The sequence below is a fragment of the Biomphalaria glabrata genome, chromosome 6, assembly GCF_947242115.1.
Source record: "Biomphalaria glabrata chromosome 6, xgBioGlab47.1, whole genome shotgun sequence".
Taxonomy (NCBI): Eukaryota; Metazoa; Mollusca; class Gastropoda; family Planorbidae; genus Biomphalaria; species Biomphalaria glabrata.
Genome location: NC_074716.1, coordinates 34711286 through 34728031, shown reverse-complemented (window position 1 = coordinate 34728031; position 16746 = coordinate 34711286). Strand labels below are relative to the sequence as shown.

Sequence of the window (16746 nt, the reverse complement as noted above, 5' to 3'; positions counted from 1 at the left end):
ACCTTTATGGGCAGAAATTTATTTTAAGGACAGGTCACGCAGCAATACAATGGCTTCTTTCTTTTAAGTACCCTGAAGGTCAGATCGCTAGGTGGATCGAACGTCTGCAAACCTATGAATTTGAAATTCACCATCGAAAAGGACTAATTCACCTGAATGCTGATGCGCTATCTCGACGACCTTGCAAAACAGAATGCAAACATTGTAAGAAAGCTGAGGAAAAGGAAGAGATAATCGATTGTCAACGTTTGGACCTGAATGTTTTAGGACCTTGGTCTGATGAGAATATCCGAGAGGATCAGCTGAAAGATGAGGATCTGGCAATCGTTCTTGTTTGGAGGGGGAAGGGACAACGGCCAGATTGGCAACACATTGCTGAAAAAGGGGCTGCCATGAAGGCGTACTGGGCACAATGGGACTCAATGGTAGTGGAAAACAGTGTTCTTAAGCGAATGTGGGAATCTACTGATGGGACATCAACACGATTACAAATAGTTCTCCCAAAAGTTAGAATCCAAGAAGTACTCCAAGAGTTGCACAATGGTTCCACGGGTGGTCACTTGGGTATTAACAAGACGTTGGAGAAAGTGAGACAAAGGTTTTATTGGTGTCGGTACAAGGAAGACGTAGAGGATTGGTGCAGAAGATGTGATCGATGTGCAGCAACCAAAGGCCCGCAACGTCGGACAAGGGGACCCCTACAACAGTACAACGTAGGTGTTCCATTCGAAAGAATCGCACTGGATATAGCTGGCCCGTTTCCTGAGACACTAAAAGGCAACAGATATATTCTAGTAATAATGGACTATTTTAGTAAATGGCCTGAGGCTTTCGCGATACCAAACCAAGAAACCACAACAATAGTCGATATTTTAGTGGAACACTGGATTAGCCGCTTTGGTGTACCTATGGAACTACATTCAGATCAAGGACGCAACTTTGAATCCAAGCTATTCCAGGAGATTTGTAAAATCTTAAAAATTGAAAAGACTCGAACAACGCCGATTCGCCCTCAGTCAGACGGGATGGTGGAACGCACATTGATACAACACTTGGCTAAGATGACAGTAGAACAGCAAAACGATTGGGATGACTACATTCCTCTATTCCTTATGTCTTATAGAGGAGCCGTTCATGCAACCACTGGTTATACGCCAGCCAAATTATTATTTGGTCGGGAACTTCGGCTGCCAGCAGACCTCTTATTCGGGTTGCCAGGAGAAAAACAAATGACAGCTAGCGAATACGTAACAGAACTTAGGGGGAGACTTGAGAGGGTTCATGCACTTGCACGGAGTAGGATAAAAGACAGTAGCGACCTCATGAAGACCAGATATGATAGAAGAGCCAATTCTACGGAGTTTGTAGAGCATGATCTCGTTTGGCTGTACAACCCAAAGAGAAGGAAGGGAAGATCGCCTAAATTACAAAAGGATTGGGAAGGTCCGTATTGGATTGTGAAGAGAATCAACGACGTGGTATACTGTATCCAGAGGGGTCCTCGAACTAAATGCAAGGTGGTACACGTCAATCGGTTGTATCGGTATTGTGGAGAGGAGAGAGGAACAGAGTCAGTTCGGGACGAACAGACATAAGAAGGGGGCAGTGTAATGACCATGTTCTGTAGTGACTCTATGGTTGCGCACCAGCGCACGAGGATGGACTAAATGAACGGGGAGAGAGGAAGAGGAAGTGCGAGAAGATTGAGATTGAAACGGTTCTTGTTTTTGGTGATCTAGGTTGATTAAACTTTGTATTATCTTTGTTCCCATACCTCGTTGAGTTGCCTCCTTTAAATGTTGTAACAATATATATATATATATATATATATATATATATATATATATATATATATATATATAATATTAGATCTAGATGCCATGATTAGATCTACAATCTAAATCTAGATCAATACGACAATAGAGATGATATCTAGACTAGATCTGGATCTATGTCTATATAATAAATATAATCTACGCTAGATCTGGGCTCAAGAGTGTTACCGATGCCGTGGATCCGCTACAAACGTAGGTCTACTCTTCAAACTTTCGTAGGCCTACCTTCATCCTTGATCTATTCTATACTAAGAATCTAGTCTAGATCTAGACTAGATGGTAGTAGATGTTATCGATCTAGATCTAGTCAATCTAAAATGATCTAAATCATACTAGATCTACAACTAAATTGGATCTAGATTGTAGAGTAATTACTAATGTAGAGAATCATGACATCACGTAATGACTAGCTAGACTCTAGCTAGATCTATTTCTGTATAACAAGTTATCTAGATTCTAGATCTAGAATCCAGATCTAGACTAGATATCTACAATGTCACTCAATGTGTTTTGAATCGATAGCACTTCGATATTTTTTTCTATACAAATAAATACGGGAATCAGGGATTCAACATAATTAATTTCTACTAATGAACTTACAAAAAAAAAAAAAAAGTCACGTTGGTGTATCAGCTAACTGACGGTAGGCTACCAACCTGGTACCAACCCGCTACTCCCTTACTCTTGCGTTCTTCATTTCTAGACTAAATCTAATTGCTATTAATAACCAATCAACGTATAGATCTGGGCACATTGTGTTCACCCCACCTTTTCTGTTTCCCCCCTCTCCCCACAGGACGGCTTAGCGTGACCTCCGTGACCGCTTGTAAGCTAGTCTAGAGAGGAGAAAAAAAAAAAAGGATACGAAATGCGTAATGCGACGGGTTAAATTCGTATTTGCGTACTGGCGGTCATTTTTGAGAGATTTTGCGTAACGAATATGCATTTTGCGTAACGGTAGGCAGGTCTGTTAGTCCATATTTTTTTTTATAGCCCCTAGAAATTTAAGAAGATTTGTATCATATTCTAAGTCCTTACCGCAAATGGTGATGTTGTCAATGTAAACATGTCATATGTACCCTCCAGTGACTCATGATCTATACTATGATCTTGTCGACTGTCAGCTGAAAACAGCTGAAAACTGTTAGTTACTCCAAAGGGGTATTCTGCAAAATTGGTATAATTTTCCCCCAGCTTCAAAAAAAGTATAAGGGCGATCAGTCTTCCTTAGAGGGATCTTATGGTAGGTACTTTGACATCCTTACTCTACTAGACTAGCTGCTATATAGTTTTGAAACAGCATGGCTAGACTTTCAAACCCATGGTGTTAGTTGATTGATTGTTGTTTTTACATTTGCTTCATTTTTTAAAAACTCTTGTGATAATCTTAAAGGAGGATTCCTAAACTTTTGAATGATATCACATTGTAAACAAATGAAAGTCGTGTTTATTTAGAAAATTTACAGTAAAGTCATAGGTAAATACAATTTTACATTTACTATCATTTTGAAAGCAAGCTTGGTATTTTTTAAAAATTGTATTTAGATCTAGATTTATGTTTAAAGTTTGTTATTTCATTATTTTTTAATGAAATTTTGTCCTCCAAAATTAAAAAAACTTACCCTAACATGCTGTTATCAGTTATAAATGATGCCAAATTAGGCAATTTTTCGAAATGGGTAAGTGGAAAAATTGTAATTACCATAACAATCTATGACTATAGTATTCAGACTTTGAAAAATTTTTAGGAAATTTTGCACATTCCTGTTTTGAACTGGCCTGTCGCTGCGACTTAAAAAAAGATGTTGCTGAATTTTTAAAAATGATGTTGAATCATTTTACTTCATATTTTCTTTAATTAATGTTGTCTTACATAATAATTAAACTGTATAAGCTTTACTGCACACATGCACACAAAATGCATGCAAGGCACTATTGTTTGTACATATAGATGAGAGGAGAAAGCTTTTTGCAGATGCTTTATGTCTGGGTCCAGGCAGTCTGAGCATTCATTAATAGATTTATAACTGCTTTACTGGTATTGTCACAGCTTCTCTCTAAAACAACTATAAAGAATAAATGTGTTTGAAAATACTTAAAAAGTATGAGCTACACTTCTGGTTGTTTCACTGATTATTAAATTTTGTACCTGACAGGAGAAACTGTTTATTAAAATTTGCACATGAAGTCCACCAAAAATGCTTTTGAAAAGGAATTGAGAGAAAGATACTGAATCTCTGCTGAGCTCTTAAGCAAGACAAACAAGAACAACCAGATGAGGAGCAATGCTTAAAGGAAGAGAATGTTAAGCAATAAAACTGCATATTCAGGCTTCCTAAATCCTTATATGTGACTCTGTTTCATGCTGATACAAGTTGTTTACAAGAAGTTACCAGTGGTAACACAGGGCTTTTAAAGCATTAGTAATGATTAGTTATTAGTTAGATATAGAAAAAGCTTTTATATTTCTCACTATAGATCTAGATCTATCTATAATCTAAATCTACTTAAATCTAATAACTTGGATCTACATCTCTAGTGACTCTATTATTATTAGATCTATATTCTATCAGACTTATACTCAGTAACTCACTAGTCAAGTAAAGTAGCCATACATCTAGATCTATATATTAAAATAAATTTAGTCTAGATGACCGGCAGGTCTACAAAATCTAGATCTTATAGATCTATATGTCTAAATCTAAAACCATTTGAACTAATGGAAGTCGGCAGGCAGGGTTCAAATTAGAAAAATCTAGGGTCCTTCGTATCAACAGAGTTAAGGTGTTATTTTACATTATATTTATAAACATTATAAAGCTGAGGAAGTTTCTACCAAATGGCATTCTAAAAAAAGTATCGAAGTCAATTTACAAACAATTGGATTAGCTGTGAATGAATGTTAGCTGTATGTGAGATGAAACAATCAAATTAAAAATCATATAATGGGGTAGCTGTGTTGCAAATTTCAAGCTTCTATCTATTATGGTTAGGAATTTATGATGAGATAAAGACGAAAATTCATTTTTTCGATCAGTTTTTTTGACATTTTCTATAGTCCATTTTTCTACAAATAAAATGGCATAACTTTGCTTCTATATAAATATAACACAGAAAGATAAATTTGGTATCATTGTAAACCTCTCAGCAAGCTCTACATAACTAGATAGTTTCTGTTGTTATATATTTATTTTGAATTTTTTATCAAAGTACCTACGGTGAGTGAGTACTCACTGACTCAGTAGCCTGAGTCAGGCTGAGTAGGCTAGAGTACTATTATTAACTATAAAATAATTATAAAAGGCTCAGTGTTGGTATATTACTATTATTTGTATATTTATTCATATATTATATATAATGAGTATATTAATACGAACGACACAAATGAAGAATGGTAGGTCACTACTACACTACAGCCAAACTGTTCTGTTCACACTTTTAGTACTAAAACTGAGTTTTAGGATGCTTTAAACTTTAATCCCTTAACTTACGCCTTACCCCGAATTGATGATATGGACAATAAATATAGTCTCTCAAATAGCTAAATATGAAATATTTACTAATTTAGCACCCTTGAATGCCTTGATTCTTGATCTTCACAAAGCATACCATAAGTAATTCACTTTCTCACTAGTGACTAGTAGATCTAGTTAACTAGTAATACTAGTATTACCAGTTAGTAGTATAGAAAGAAAACTCTATATGGAGAGCTCCCTGATTTGGAAACCAATGCGCAGTTCATCTCAAATCTCATGTATTGGTCTAGTCATAGTCATATGAACACTCCAACATAACAATGAGAACGATGAAGAAGAAGTATCATCTCTACTCATCTAGACTTAAGACTAGTACACTACTAGTACTAGAGTAAAGGATGGTTGTCGGACACGCTAAGCCATTCTCCGGCCATTTTTAAGTTTCAAAATTCATAACTCCGTAATGGTCTAACCTATGAATAAACTGATGGTGTCAATGAATTCGTCATCCTTTTGTCTATAAAAATAGCTATTTTGTAATGTATCACTACGCATAGTTAAAATTAGATCTGATGTGAAGAGGGGTAGGTTGGGTTTTCTGATGCGTAAAAGTTTTCGTCATGATTTTTGTCTCTGTAAAAGTTGTTGGCCGGTTTGGAGATTTATCGGACACTTCAAAGGAAATAGATGTCTTCTATATATTAAACATGTTATTATTAAGACATTTCATCCTTAATTTTATTATTCTGTACATTAGCGCAACGACACAAGCCATATTATCACTTTTCCCACGCTCCACGCTTTCATTCTCGGCTTGTAACTGACGTCACACCACGGCCACTACTTTGGGCCTAGCTTAGCTGGTCGCGCTAGGGGAAAAAATCGCCTCTGTTGGGGGGGGGGGGGGAAGAAGAGGAGGAGTATTCTCTCTAGTCTACCTACGGGGCACTTTTTTTTCCCCTGTAGCACAGCTCCACTAGCGCAGTGCGTGCCTGTCTCACCTTAGCCTTTATGGTACCAGTCAGATAATTGCTAGTCTCCTGCTCTCTCTCTCACCTTTTTTTTTTTTTAGAGCGTGTAATGGTATGCTTAAGAGACGTGGAAAAAAGGGGGGGGGAGAGACTTCATGTAGTATACTCTTTTGATTTTGACAATCTCTTAGAATTTTGATGTTTGACACAATGGCCATTTAGCGCACCTGGTCGATCAATAATTGTAGGCTCGAGGTCTACAATGATATTGCTATTGTGACTTTTTTTTTTCAGCTGCCCATTGATTCCAATTTATTATTCCAATGTAATTATTATTGTATATACATGGGCACCTAAGTGCTATAACATTTGTACATATTTGTTGCATATTAAATGGTTTAAAATAAATGGTTATACGTTTTGCATACACACCACATTAACTTTTTTTTTATAAATATGTTACGAATTTTTTTTTTGTGAAACATGTAACAAACACACACAAGAACACATACATAACTTAAATATACATTTTCTACTATATTATTTTATCAAACAACAAAATTATTCTTGTAAATGTTAAAAAAAAAAACAATAACAATTTGTTTATTTCCCCATAAGTACTGTGTCAAGTTATTTCCCTTTGATGACTAGCGTCATATGACGATATGTTTTCTTATTCAGAAAGGTAAAACTTGTTGGCCACCCCCTATTTACATGTTAAGTGGGAAAGGAGAGTCTGGGTTGTACAATTTATCTGTTTCTAGTGCCTATTTAGTAGGTACTTCGATAAACTGACCTAGATCCTTTTTTTTTCTCTCCCAAAAAATGGCTGAAAAGTGTGTCAGCACATTTACCCTTTTTTTAGGGGTGGTCATTTCCATCAAAGTTTTAGCACATTGTATTTGATTTGAGGACTACTTATGATTACTTTTTGTAAACATAAGATATCAGAGATCATTTTTATTTGCTTTTGAAGTCAATCTGTTAAATTTTTCTTAACAAAAGTTTATGTGAAAGTTGACATTTTTTCCTATAAAAGTTACAACAATGCTGTTTGCTACAATAATTTATCATATTATGAAATGTGTATATTTCAAATTTCATTAAATTCTCTTGGCGCACTTTTAAGATATTTGATATTAAAATTAACAAAGACAAAGAAGGGTAAAATTTTCTTTTTTAAATAAAATAAAAGTGTTTATAGTTACAACAATCTCACTAATTCTATTGAATTTAGCATGTTAATATATATCTGTGTGCTAAGTTTGAACTTTGTAGCTTGGCGCACTCTTTAGATATTAATTTTCAAAGTTGATGGTTAAAATCTATTTTTAGTAACAACCAACACTGTGATTTACTGGAAATGGTCAATTTCTGTCTATCCCAAGCTATTTTTAGAAGCACACATAGGAATTTTTCATTTAGATTAACTTTTATAGTGTTTGAATGCTTGACTATGGAGAGGGAATGTGTCTTTATTATAATGACTTTGTAATCTGCAAATTTTAAAGTAAAAATAAATATTTTAAATTAATAATATTAAATTTTAAAAGTTTTTTTTCATATTTTTAGCTCAGCGAACTATTAATTAATTTTTTTTTTCCGTGTGTTTTTTTTTCTATTAGTATGCATGTAAATTAATAGTTAATAAATGAGTACATTATATTTTTAAAATGATGAGCTATTACTGCAAAAAAATTCAAGTAAAAAATCTTTTAATAACTTCTAAAAAAATCGCAAGGTTTCTTTTTTATTTTATTGTCCAATGCTATAAATTTTTCATTTACAATCTAATTTTTAAAATTTAAAGCATTTAAATTCAGGCATTTTAAAATGATTAATTGCCAGTGCTCTATAAAAAGGTTAAAACTGTTTTTTTATGAAGTTTATGAAACTTATAGTCATTAAATTTTAGGAAATATTTTTCTGCGCAGTGCTATTTTCATTTATAATTTATAAGAATTATCTATCTGATGCATATAAATAGCTATTTAAATACAGTAGAATTATAATTAAACAAAATAAAACACAATACAGATCTCTGATTCTTTTTATTTGTGACTTTTGGGCTCATATGATGACAAAATCACATATATTTTTATTTTTTGTCGAAGGCTTTTTTTTTTACACTTAATTCACTTTTTTTCAAAGATTTTATTGCTTGGTCTTATTTTTTTAATGTATTTTAACAGAATACTGGTTAATGTAAAAGAGTGTGAAGTTTTAACCCCATATCTTTAAGACTTTTTATAATAAAGTTAATTTAAGTTCAACTGTCAGTTGTTTCGGTCACAGATTTTTATTTTATTTACAAAGGCTAAAGAAGGCTCATTTTTGGCCACTAAAAATTTAATAACTTCCCTCACAATTAACTCAGCAATATAAAATTGGTATCATTGGAAAGCATTTTTCAAGCTCTACCTAACTAAATAGGTTCCATTGCATTGTGATCATTTTGAAATTTTTATCGAAGTACCTATATTTAGAAGCATTATATCTGGGTTTTAATTGGGTAATGCATCTAGGGGCTTAAAAATCGTCTTAGCTCCAGACCCTATCTCGTTCTTCCCCTTGGGAGAAAAAAAGCCAAGTTTTACAGTAGTCTACTTTGACCCCAGATAAAATTACTTTCTCTCAATATATAAGGGAGCTGTACGTGTCGGAAGTGTGACAAAATAGTCCATGCGCAATATTTATACGGAAGTTGGGTAGTAAACATTCAAATAAAGAAGATTTAATAATAATACATCGAGGTGGCCGATATGCGAGACGAAACCCGGGTGGCCGACAACCATCCTTTACTCTACTACTAGTCTAACTTATACCTAATATAGTAGATCTAGTTAATTTTAGTTACTTAAACTTGACTTAAGTCAGTTAAGTTAACTTAAGTTAAAGTACTACCCGTGACTCTACCTGATGTTTCAATATTTATAGGAATACTCTTGTTCTCATTCTGAGTAGATATGGATCTAGATAAAAATGTTGAAGTTGTGTGCAACTGACGGTATAAAGATGTTACTAATGATGCATTTAAAGTTAAAGGTCGATGAAAGGTAAACAAGAAACTAGATCTACAGTGCAGCGAAGCCATGATTTGGGCTAAGTTTTATATCTACTAAGGAAGCGAATCGAATTTTATATGAAAAACTAGAAATAGATCTAGATCTAGACAAGATATGAAAAAAAAAATGTTTTCTTCCGCAATGTACCGTATATTCTCCCCTTTTTTATATTATATTTTTTTTTATCTAGATCTAGAATCTAGATCTACATAGATGAAAATGTATAATAATTATGTTCAGGTTTTAATTATATCTAGATCTAGAGTCTATAGTCTACATCTACCTCTAGATTTATAATTTATATATGTATAGATCTTGATCTATCTAGTCTACGTCTAAATATAGATCTAGTTATATATATATATATATATATATATATATATATATATATATATATATATATATATATATATATAGATAGATAGATATATCTATGTAATATTTCCATTCCAACATTTAGATTCTTCAGACACTAGATGGCGCCTGAGGTCAAGGAAAGAAGTCGGGTTTCAGAAAAATAAATATGTCTGTCGTCGGCGTCGACGAGAAACAAGTTAGTGCCTTAATACGAAGGCACGAACAAGTGAAAAGATGGGAAGATTCAGATACAAATTTAGAGCCTGTGTCACCCAAGAAGGACTCAGTAAAAGTAAAATTTCAAGATGGCTGTGTTTTTTTAGCAGCTTGTTCGAGCGGTGATAAAGAGGAGGTTAAGAAACTTTTACAACGGGGTGCAGACATCAATACAGCTAACGTTGATGGACTAACAGCCTTACACCAGGTAAGATAAATATCTGAAATTCACAGCTATACTATAGATCTAGATTCTTTCTAGGGCTATTTTAAGTAGAATCAAGATCTTGAATCTAGATATTCAATCATATTCCATCCATCCCAGTGGAGTGGAAATAATATTTTTTAAATATAATTGGTCATAGAGTAGAGTAAAGCTGCCATATCAATCACCCCCCTTTTGTATACCATATATCGGACATATCACAGTATTTTTATTAATGCGTCATTGTTTGTAAAATGTTTTACATGTTTTGGATGTTCCTCCAGAGTTGAAGATAGTTTACTTCCTAGTCAAACCTCCCCCAGGATGGCGGGGGATGGGAACAGGCAGGGTTTGAACCCGGGACCATTCCATAAAAAATGACATTCCAGTGCGCATTATATTAACAGTTAGTACACAGGGTTCGTAGTGCTCCTAAAATCTCCTAAAAAATGAAAAGTCTCCCAAAATCCTAAAATTTTGTCCTCTCTCCTAAAATTTGTACCCAATATTTTTTAAAAATATAATTTTGCTTATTTCTTGCTAAAATGGGGGGGGGGAGGAAACAACAGCGTAACTAGGCATTCTGATCGATTATGGGCTGGTTGTGTTACTTGAGCTGACCAGTGACGCGTCTACACCACCTTTCACCTACTTGTGAAGCGCGGCCTCGTGATTCAAGCAACCATTTCACCTGACATTAGGCTGCGTAGAAATGTTTTTTTTTTTTTTCCTTTCATTGTTATGACTGAAGACACGCTAGATCTTATCGGCAGTGACTATTCTCTATTACAGCGTCCGGGCCCTCCCTCACCTTCTTGCTGTAACAGTAAGAGTGACTTAGCGTAGAAAGTCCATATCTAGAGTTTGATCTAAGTCAGATATCCATCTGCCTCCTTCAGTCGTGAAACGGCTATGATTCCTCTCGAACTAAGCAAGATGAAAGCCACGGGCATTGTCTATGGTCGGAACGATGTCACCCACACAGCAGTTCCCCCCTCTCCGCGCAGCTGATGAGACCAAAGGAACGGAATATCTTTGGGATCAGTTGCGCCACAGGCTCTGCCATGCTGTACAGTGTGCAACAATCTGCAAGTAGTGGAAATCTTTTGAGAGATAGAAGTGCGAATAATTATGACCATGCCGCTGATGCACATATCAAAATAAGCTTCCATTAATCTATAGAAAGACATTCTAATCACACTTATAAAATATTAGCTTTTATCAGAAATAAAAAAGGAGGTAAATAATGATGAATTTAACTCATTCTTGTTCCCCAAACAGGACAATATATACATATATATATATATATATATGGCGGAAAACAGATTGAGTTCTCAACATTCTACTTTTAGGACCATTTTTTTGACCAATTTCAAATTGGCTATTATTGACATATTATATATCAAATTTATTGCCCAAGAATAGAGGAATTAAAAAAAAATAAAATCAGAAGCAGCAGACAATTATTTAACTTGAAAAAATGAGGTCAAACACACTTACCCCCAGACCCCACCCCCTCGGTAAAAAAAAAAGTTGCAAATTATACTTTATCATCATCCTGAATAACAAAACCATTATCAGTTTTGACATATTATGTATCAATTTTAATGCCCAAGAACAGAGGAATCCAAAAAAAGTAAATTCATTATCATCAGACAAGTATTTAACATAAAAAAATGAGATCAAACACACTTACCCCTAATATTGAAAAATCCTAAATTCACAGAAGATATGTCCAATATTCTATGAATTTCACAAATTCACAATATTATTAACATAAAACTGTGTCACAAAGTAAAGTATATTTATACAACATTTGAAAAAACAAACAAACAACTTTGAAATGTATTTATAACTAATAAATAAGTCTCCTCTTCGGCCCACCCTACCATAAAAAGTCACTTTTTTTTTCTTATATTTATCTTCATTTTTTTTTACATAAATACAGTATAATATATAGATGTATTTTAGACTAGAAAAGATCTAATATTAAATTAATTATTATCAAGATATAAATAGATCTTGTTCTTGATCATTTCTAGATCTAGGCATTTGAGGTCTAGACTCTAGACCTAATAATAGACTTAGGCTTAAGCTAGAAGTGCATGGTGTTTTCTGTTTACTATCTCAAATAATCTCAATTTTTGTATCTGTTGTAAATGTTGCTGAGAAAAGAAATAAAAACATTTATATTTGGTTTATATGTGTTTGTTGTTATTTTTAACGATGTCTTAAGTTTAAGTCATAAGATGATAAGTGGATCTATTCTTCTATAGTCTATAGATCTATCTATAGTAATCTATAATCTATAGAGATTTAGAATATTTACTATTTAGTCTTAGATCTAGACTAGTCTAGATCTATAAATCACAAACATAGCAAGTATTATTAGATCAAGTGTCTAGATAAAGAAAAATGTAGTATCTGCGTTATTTTGATATCTCTAGTCTAGATCTACTAGTACCTCTAGATCTAGATCTAAATTACTGTCTAGATCTAGATCTAGAGTCTAGATCTAACAATGGAAGTGATACAGCACTCGATTTTTTACCGGTCAGCATTTTTTTTAGATCTAATCTAGCAATACCGTAATTAATTTTAATCTAAAATTTAGATTCTATATCTACAATCCAATCTTTATCCCGATCTTGGTTTTCTTGGCGTTAGTAAAAAGAATTTACAAAGGAAAAAAACACTCGTAGTCACAGTAGAAGTTTTTCTAGATCTAGCCTCTATTAGACAGTATATAATCCCTAGATCTAGACTAGGGCTAGGTCTAATCTCTATTATTATAGATTATAGATCTACTAGATGATCTAGGTATTCTATAATCTAGATCTAGATTATAAAATATAAGTTAAAATTAAGATATCGATCTCCATGCGGCATCACGCTGTGTAGTGTTTAGCCTGTTTAGCACGCGTGCGTTATTGCCGATGTCCGGTTATTCGAAAATCGGTTGTTCGAAAGCGACAACGTAGTATTAAAGTACAATAATTACCTTAATAGTTGATAATATTATAAAAAAATATTGTCTTATGGATAGTTCAGACTGAGATCGCTTTTAGCGATGTTTCTTTCTCGAGGATTCAGAGTGAATGATTGAAAAAACAAGTTTTTAAAAAAACGTAAGCCCTCCGATTTCGACGATTCACTTCCGATTGGTTTATAAAAAACGTAATAAAACATTATTTTTTATAGTTTTTTCTCTTTTTTAAGTACGAAATTATTGCAATATGATTTCTAAAATAAAAATATGTGTTTCCTAATTAAAATTGGTAATATTTAAGTGTAAATAAATAAATATCGGCAACCGTACATTCGCGACAGCCAATTTTCGTATTTGCATCGAGGCTATTTTTTTTTAAATCTAAGACAAACAAACCATTCAATTCACTTTTTTTTTCCTTGAACATTTACAACAACCATTTTTTAATGATAAGTAGGCAATTTTTTTCATATAACTATAAAAATAATATGTTTCTTACCTTTTCAAAGGGGATCACATAAAACCATAAGTAAAACCTTTCTGTCGTGAATAGCCTACTTGGTGAATTTCACAAGGGCACAAAATCTTAATAAAAACGAATTTCCACAAAATGTTGCTTATGAAGCTTACACAAACATAGATCTACGTATCAGATCTAAAAAATACGTTACAGGTGGCTTAAATTCAGAGATAATGAATATTGACATTCAAAAATGCATTTTCAATGGGAAATCTGTTTTCCGCCATATATATTTTTTAATGTGTGTGTGTGGGTGCGCGCACGAAGGTGTGTATGTATGATTCATTGTAGGACCTACACAAAACTATGCATCTATCAAATCAATTATTGTTGTTTGAAACAACGTCATCAGAAATTGTCCACAGAAAATGTAATGAAAGTTATCTTTTAATTAAGTAACAAAGACTGTTATCCTAAAACTTCAAACAACCAGTAAGCTTCTGGCAGGAGGGGCTCGTTATCCTTGGTTGGCTACCCATCTAGGAGAAGGAAAACTCTGTATCCAAACCTCCGCTGCCTTGCGGCCATACCCATACATGGGAAAGGCTTCGGGAGACAAACCTGAGGAAAAATCATGAGCTGGTGGATTTTAGTTTTGGCCCTCAGTCTGGCAATATTTATAATTTTTCCATCAAATCAGAAATGGGGATAGATGCCTTTAGTGGATTTGTCAAACGCATGGTGGATTAGCAGTGAAAAGGGTATTCCAAAGAGGGTTGGGGCCAGGACACATCTTTGTTTAGCTCCACTGTTTATATTGAAACTTTCGGAGCAGGCACCCTTGAACTACACAGTACCCATCATATTTTGGTGGAAGGAGACAATTACATTTAGCAGCTTGGGTTTTATCTGTAAGATTCTAAAGAGCCCATGATCTCTGTTGACTAGATCGATGGCCTTAGTCGGCTCAATGAACGCAATGTACAAAAGCATTTTTCGTTCACTGCACTTTTCCTGAAGTTGAAGAAAGAAAATCATGTGGATTTCCCTGAGCGAAAGCTGTATTGTGATTCTGGATAGACCTGATCAGCGAGTTTTTGTAGCCTGGGAAGTATCACTTGAGCTAAGACTTAGCCTACAATACTTAGGAGGGAAATTCCCCTGTAATTGTTGCAGTCACTTCTGTAACCTTTGTTCTTGTACATGAGTACATGGTGATGATCTTAGCATCCTGCATAGCACCTTCTTGCCAACATTTGCAGAGCAGTTCATGTAGAGGTTGGCTTAGTGTAGTTTTGCACTGTTTCAGAAGACCATTGCATCCATGGGCTTTGCAGGCAGCCATATTGTCTTTGGTCTTGTTGAGTTCTATTAGGGTGTGTACTTTGTCTAGAGCTCGTTCATGTGGGTAATTGGTTGATAGCATTAAGGTCTGAGACAGTGACTGAGCTTGTTGCATAGAGTTTGGAGTAATGTTTGACCCATCTGTGCATTTGTTTGCTCTTGTCTGTGAATCACAATTTCCCCAGTGGTTGTTTTAAGAGGTGCTCTGACTTATTTTTGGAGTGTCTGAGATCCTTTTTGATTTCTTTTATACATCCCTCTTATGTTGACTGCTTGAGCTGCAAGCTGAATATTCTCACTGAGCTCTACACAGTATTCATTGGCACAGATCCATGCTGTCCTCTGCACAGTGGTTCTAATTTCTTTCAGTGTTAAGAGGCTGCATTGGGTGGGTTTCGTCTTGTATGTAGCGAGTGCATCTCTCATCCTGATGACAGATGCTAGTATAGCTGATTTAGAGACATACCAATCATTTCGTTTTGTAATTTTTCTTCCAAAGATGCCCATTGAAGTCTTTAGTATGGTGGACTTGGGGTGTTCCCATTTTTCTGTTGCTGTATTTCCAGAAACATTTTTCTTGTCGCTTTCAAAAGATTCTGCAAACTGTATCTAGAGATCAGGGTGGCACATGTTTCTTACATCAGATTGAGGTTTTCCAATCTGCTTGGTATGGTGTATTTTTCAACATACCAAGGAGTGATCTGTGTCATAGTCTGCACTGTGATAGGACCTGGTAAGCTTGCCAAATTTTAAGCACTTGTGTCTTACCATAATTAGATCTAGTTGGTACCAGTGTTTGGATAAAGGATGCTGCCATGATACTCTGATACTCTATGCTGTGTTTAGTCTTCAAATAGGTATTAGTGGCACAGAGGGAGTGTAGTGAGCAAACCTGGAGGAGCTTTTGTTCATTTTCTTTTTGGACACTAAATTGTCCAATACAGCTGTCCCACTCAGAGTTGTTTGATCCAATGCGTGCATTGATATTGCTGATGAATGATTTGGGATCTCGCTGAGAGCAGACGAAAGGTTTTAATAGATAAATTATTTTGGTTGTATTAAAAGAAGTAGATTCACTTCTGCAATACATAGTCTATGGCCTCCAACTGTTGCCACGCTATGGATAATCTCAAGAATGAGATTTGTAAATGTCTGGGCATTAGCTATTGTCAGATGTTGCTCACACAGCAGTTCCTCCCTCTGAATGTAGCTGATGTATCCAAAGGAATGGTAAATGTCAATACATTTTGGAATAGGCTGCATCACAGGCTCTGTCTGTACTGAGTACTGTAAACTACCTAAGGGTTGCTGGCTCCCTATTTTTTCCCCATGGTTAACTCTCAAAGCCTTTCCCATGGAACTAATTGTATATATATTATATATAATGAGTGTTTCTCTAGTACTGGTAATTTTATCCCGTGTTAGTTTCACCATCTGATCATTTTATCTAACAAAAAATAAAAGTAATTGTAAAAATCTTGAAATGAGCAATATTTCATATATATTCATTTTTATTTAAATGACAAAAAGTGTAACACATAAGATAAGAATAAAATTATAATTAAATGCCATAAAATTCTATAAAAATTTAACATGTATAAATATAGAACTAATGTAAAAAAGTGTTATTCTGGTGTGGTGAAGTCAGCCTTTATTAGAAAAAAAACCAAACCTTTTTTCTAGTCTAAAAATGACACGCCCAATTTCAAGAAAGAGCGATTGAAAAATAAAATAAAGTGAAACATGGTTGTACTTCCACCACACCTTGGCCTTTGATGATAAGTTATCAGCGGCATGGTCATAATTATTCTAATCGAACTTCTATCTC

General features: G+C 34.3%; 2 protein-coding genes across 17 annotated transcripts in view; one reads left to right on the top strand and one right to left on the bottom strand.

The window, feature by feature from the left end:
• LOC106073275 (28S ribosomal protein S35, mitochondrial-like) overlaps positions 1 to 9418 on the bottom strand; it is a 56110-nt gene extending 46692 nt beyond the window's left edge. The window contains exon 1 of the mRNA XM_056032741.1: positions 9199 to 9418. Coding sequence (XP_055888716.1) covers positions 9199 to 9376 — 178 coding nt within the window. The 5' untranslated portion in view covers positions 9377 to 9418. The remainder of the gene's footprint in view (positions 1 to 9198) is intronic.
• A 379-nt stretch (positions 9419 to 9797) lies between these two features.
• The window catches only part of LOC106067201 (protein phosphatase 1 regulatory subunit 12C-like), a 110531-nt gene continuing 103582 nt past the window's right edge, over positions 9798 to 16746 (top strand). For 12 of the 16 annotated variants that reach the window (XM_056032736.1, XM_056032739.1, XM_056032735.1 and 9 more), the window contains exon 1: positions 9799 to 10128. In XM_056032736.1, coding sequence (XP_055888711.1) covers positions 9871 to 10128 — 258 coding nt within the window. In that variant the 5' untranslated portion in view covers positions 9799 to 9870. Of the gene's footprint in view, positions 10129 to 16746 lie in introns of all 16 variants that reach the window. The other 4 variants (XM_056032727.1, XM_056032726.1, XM_056032740.1 and 1 more) reach the window with 2 other exon arrangements.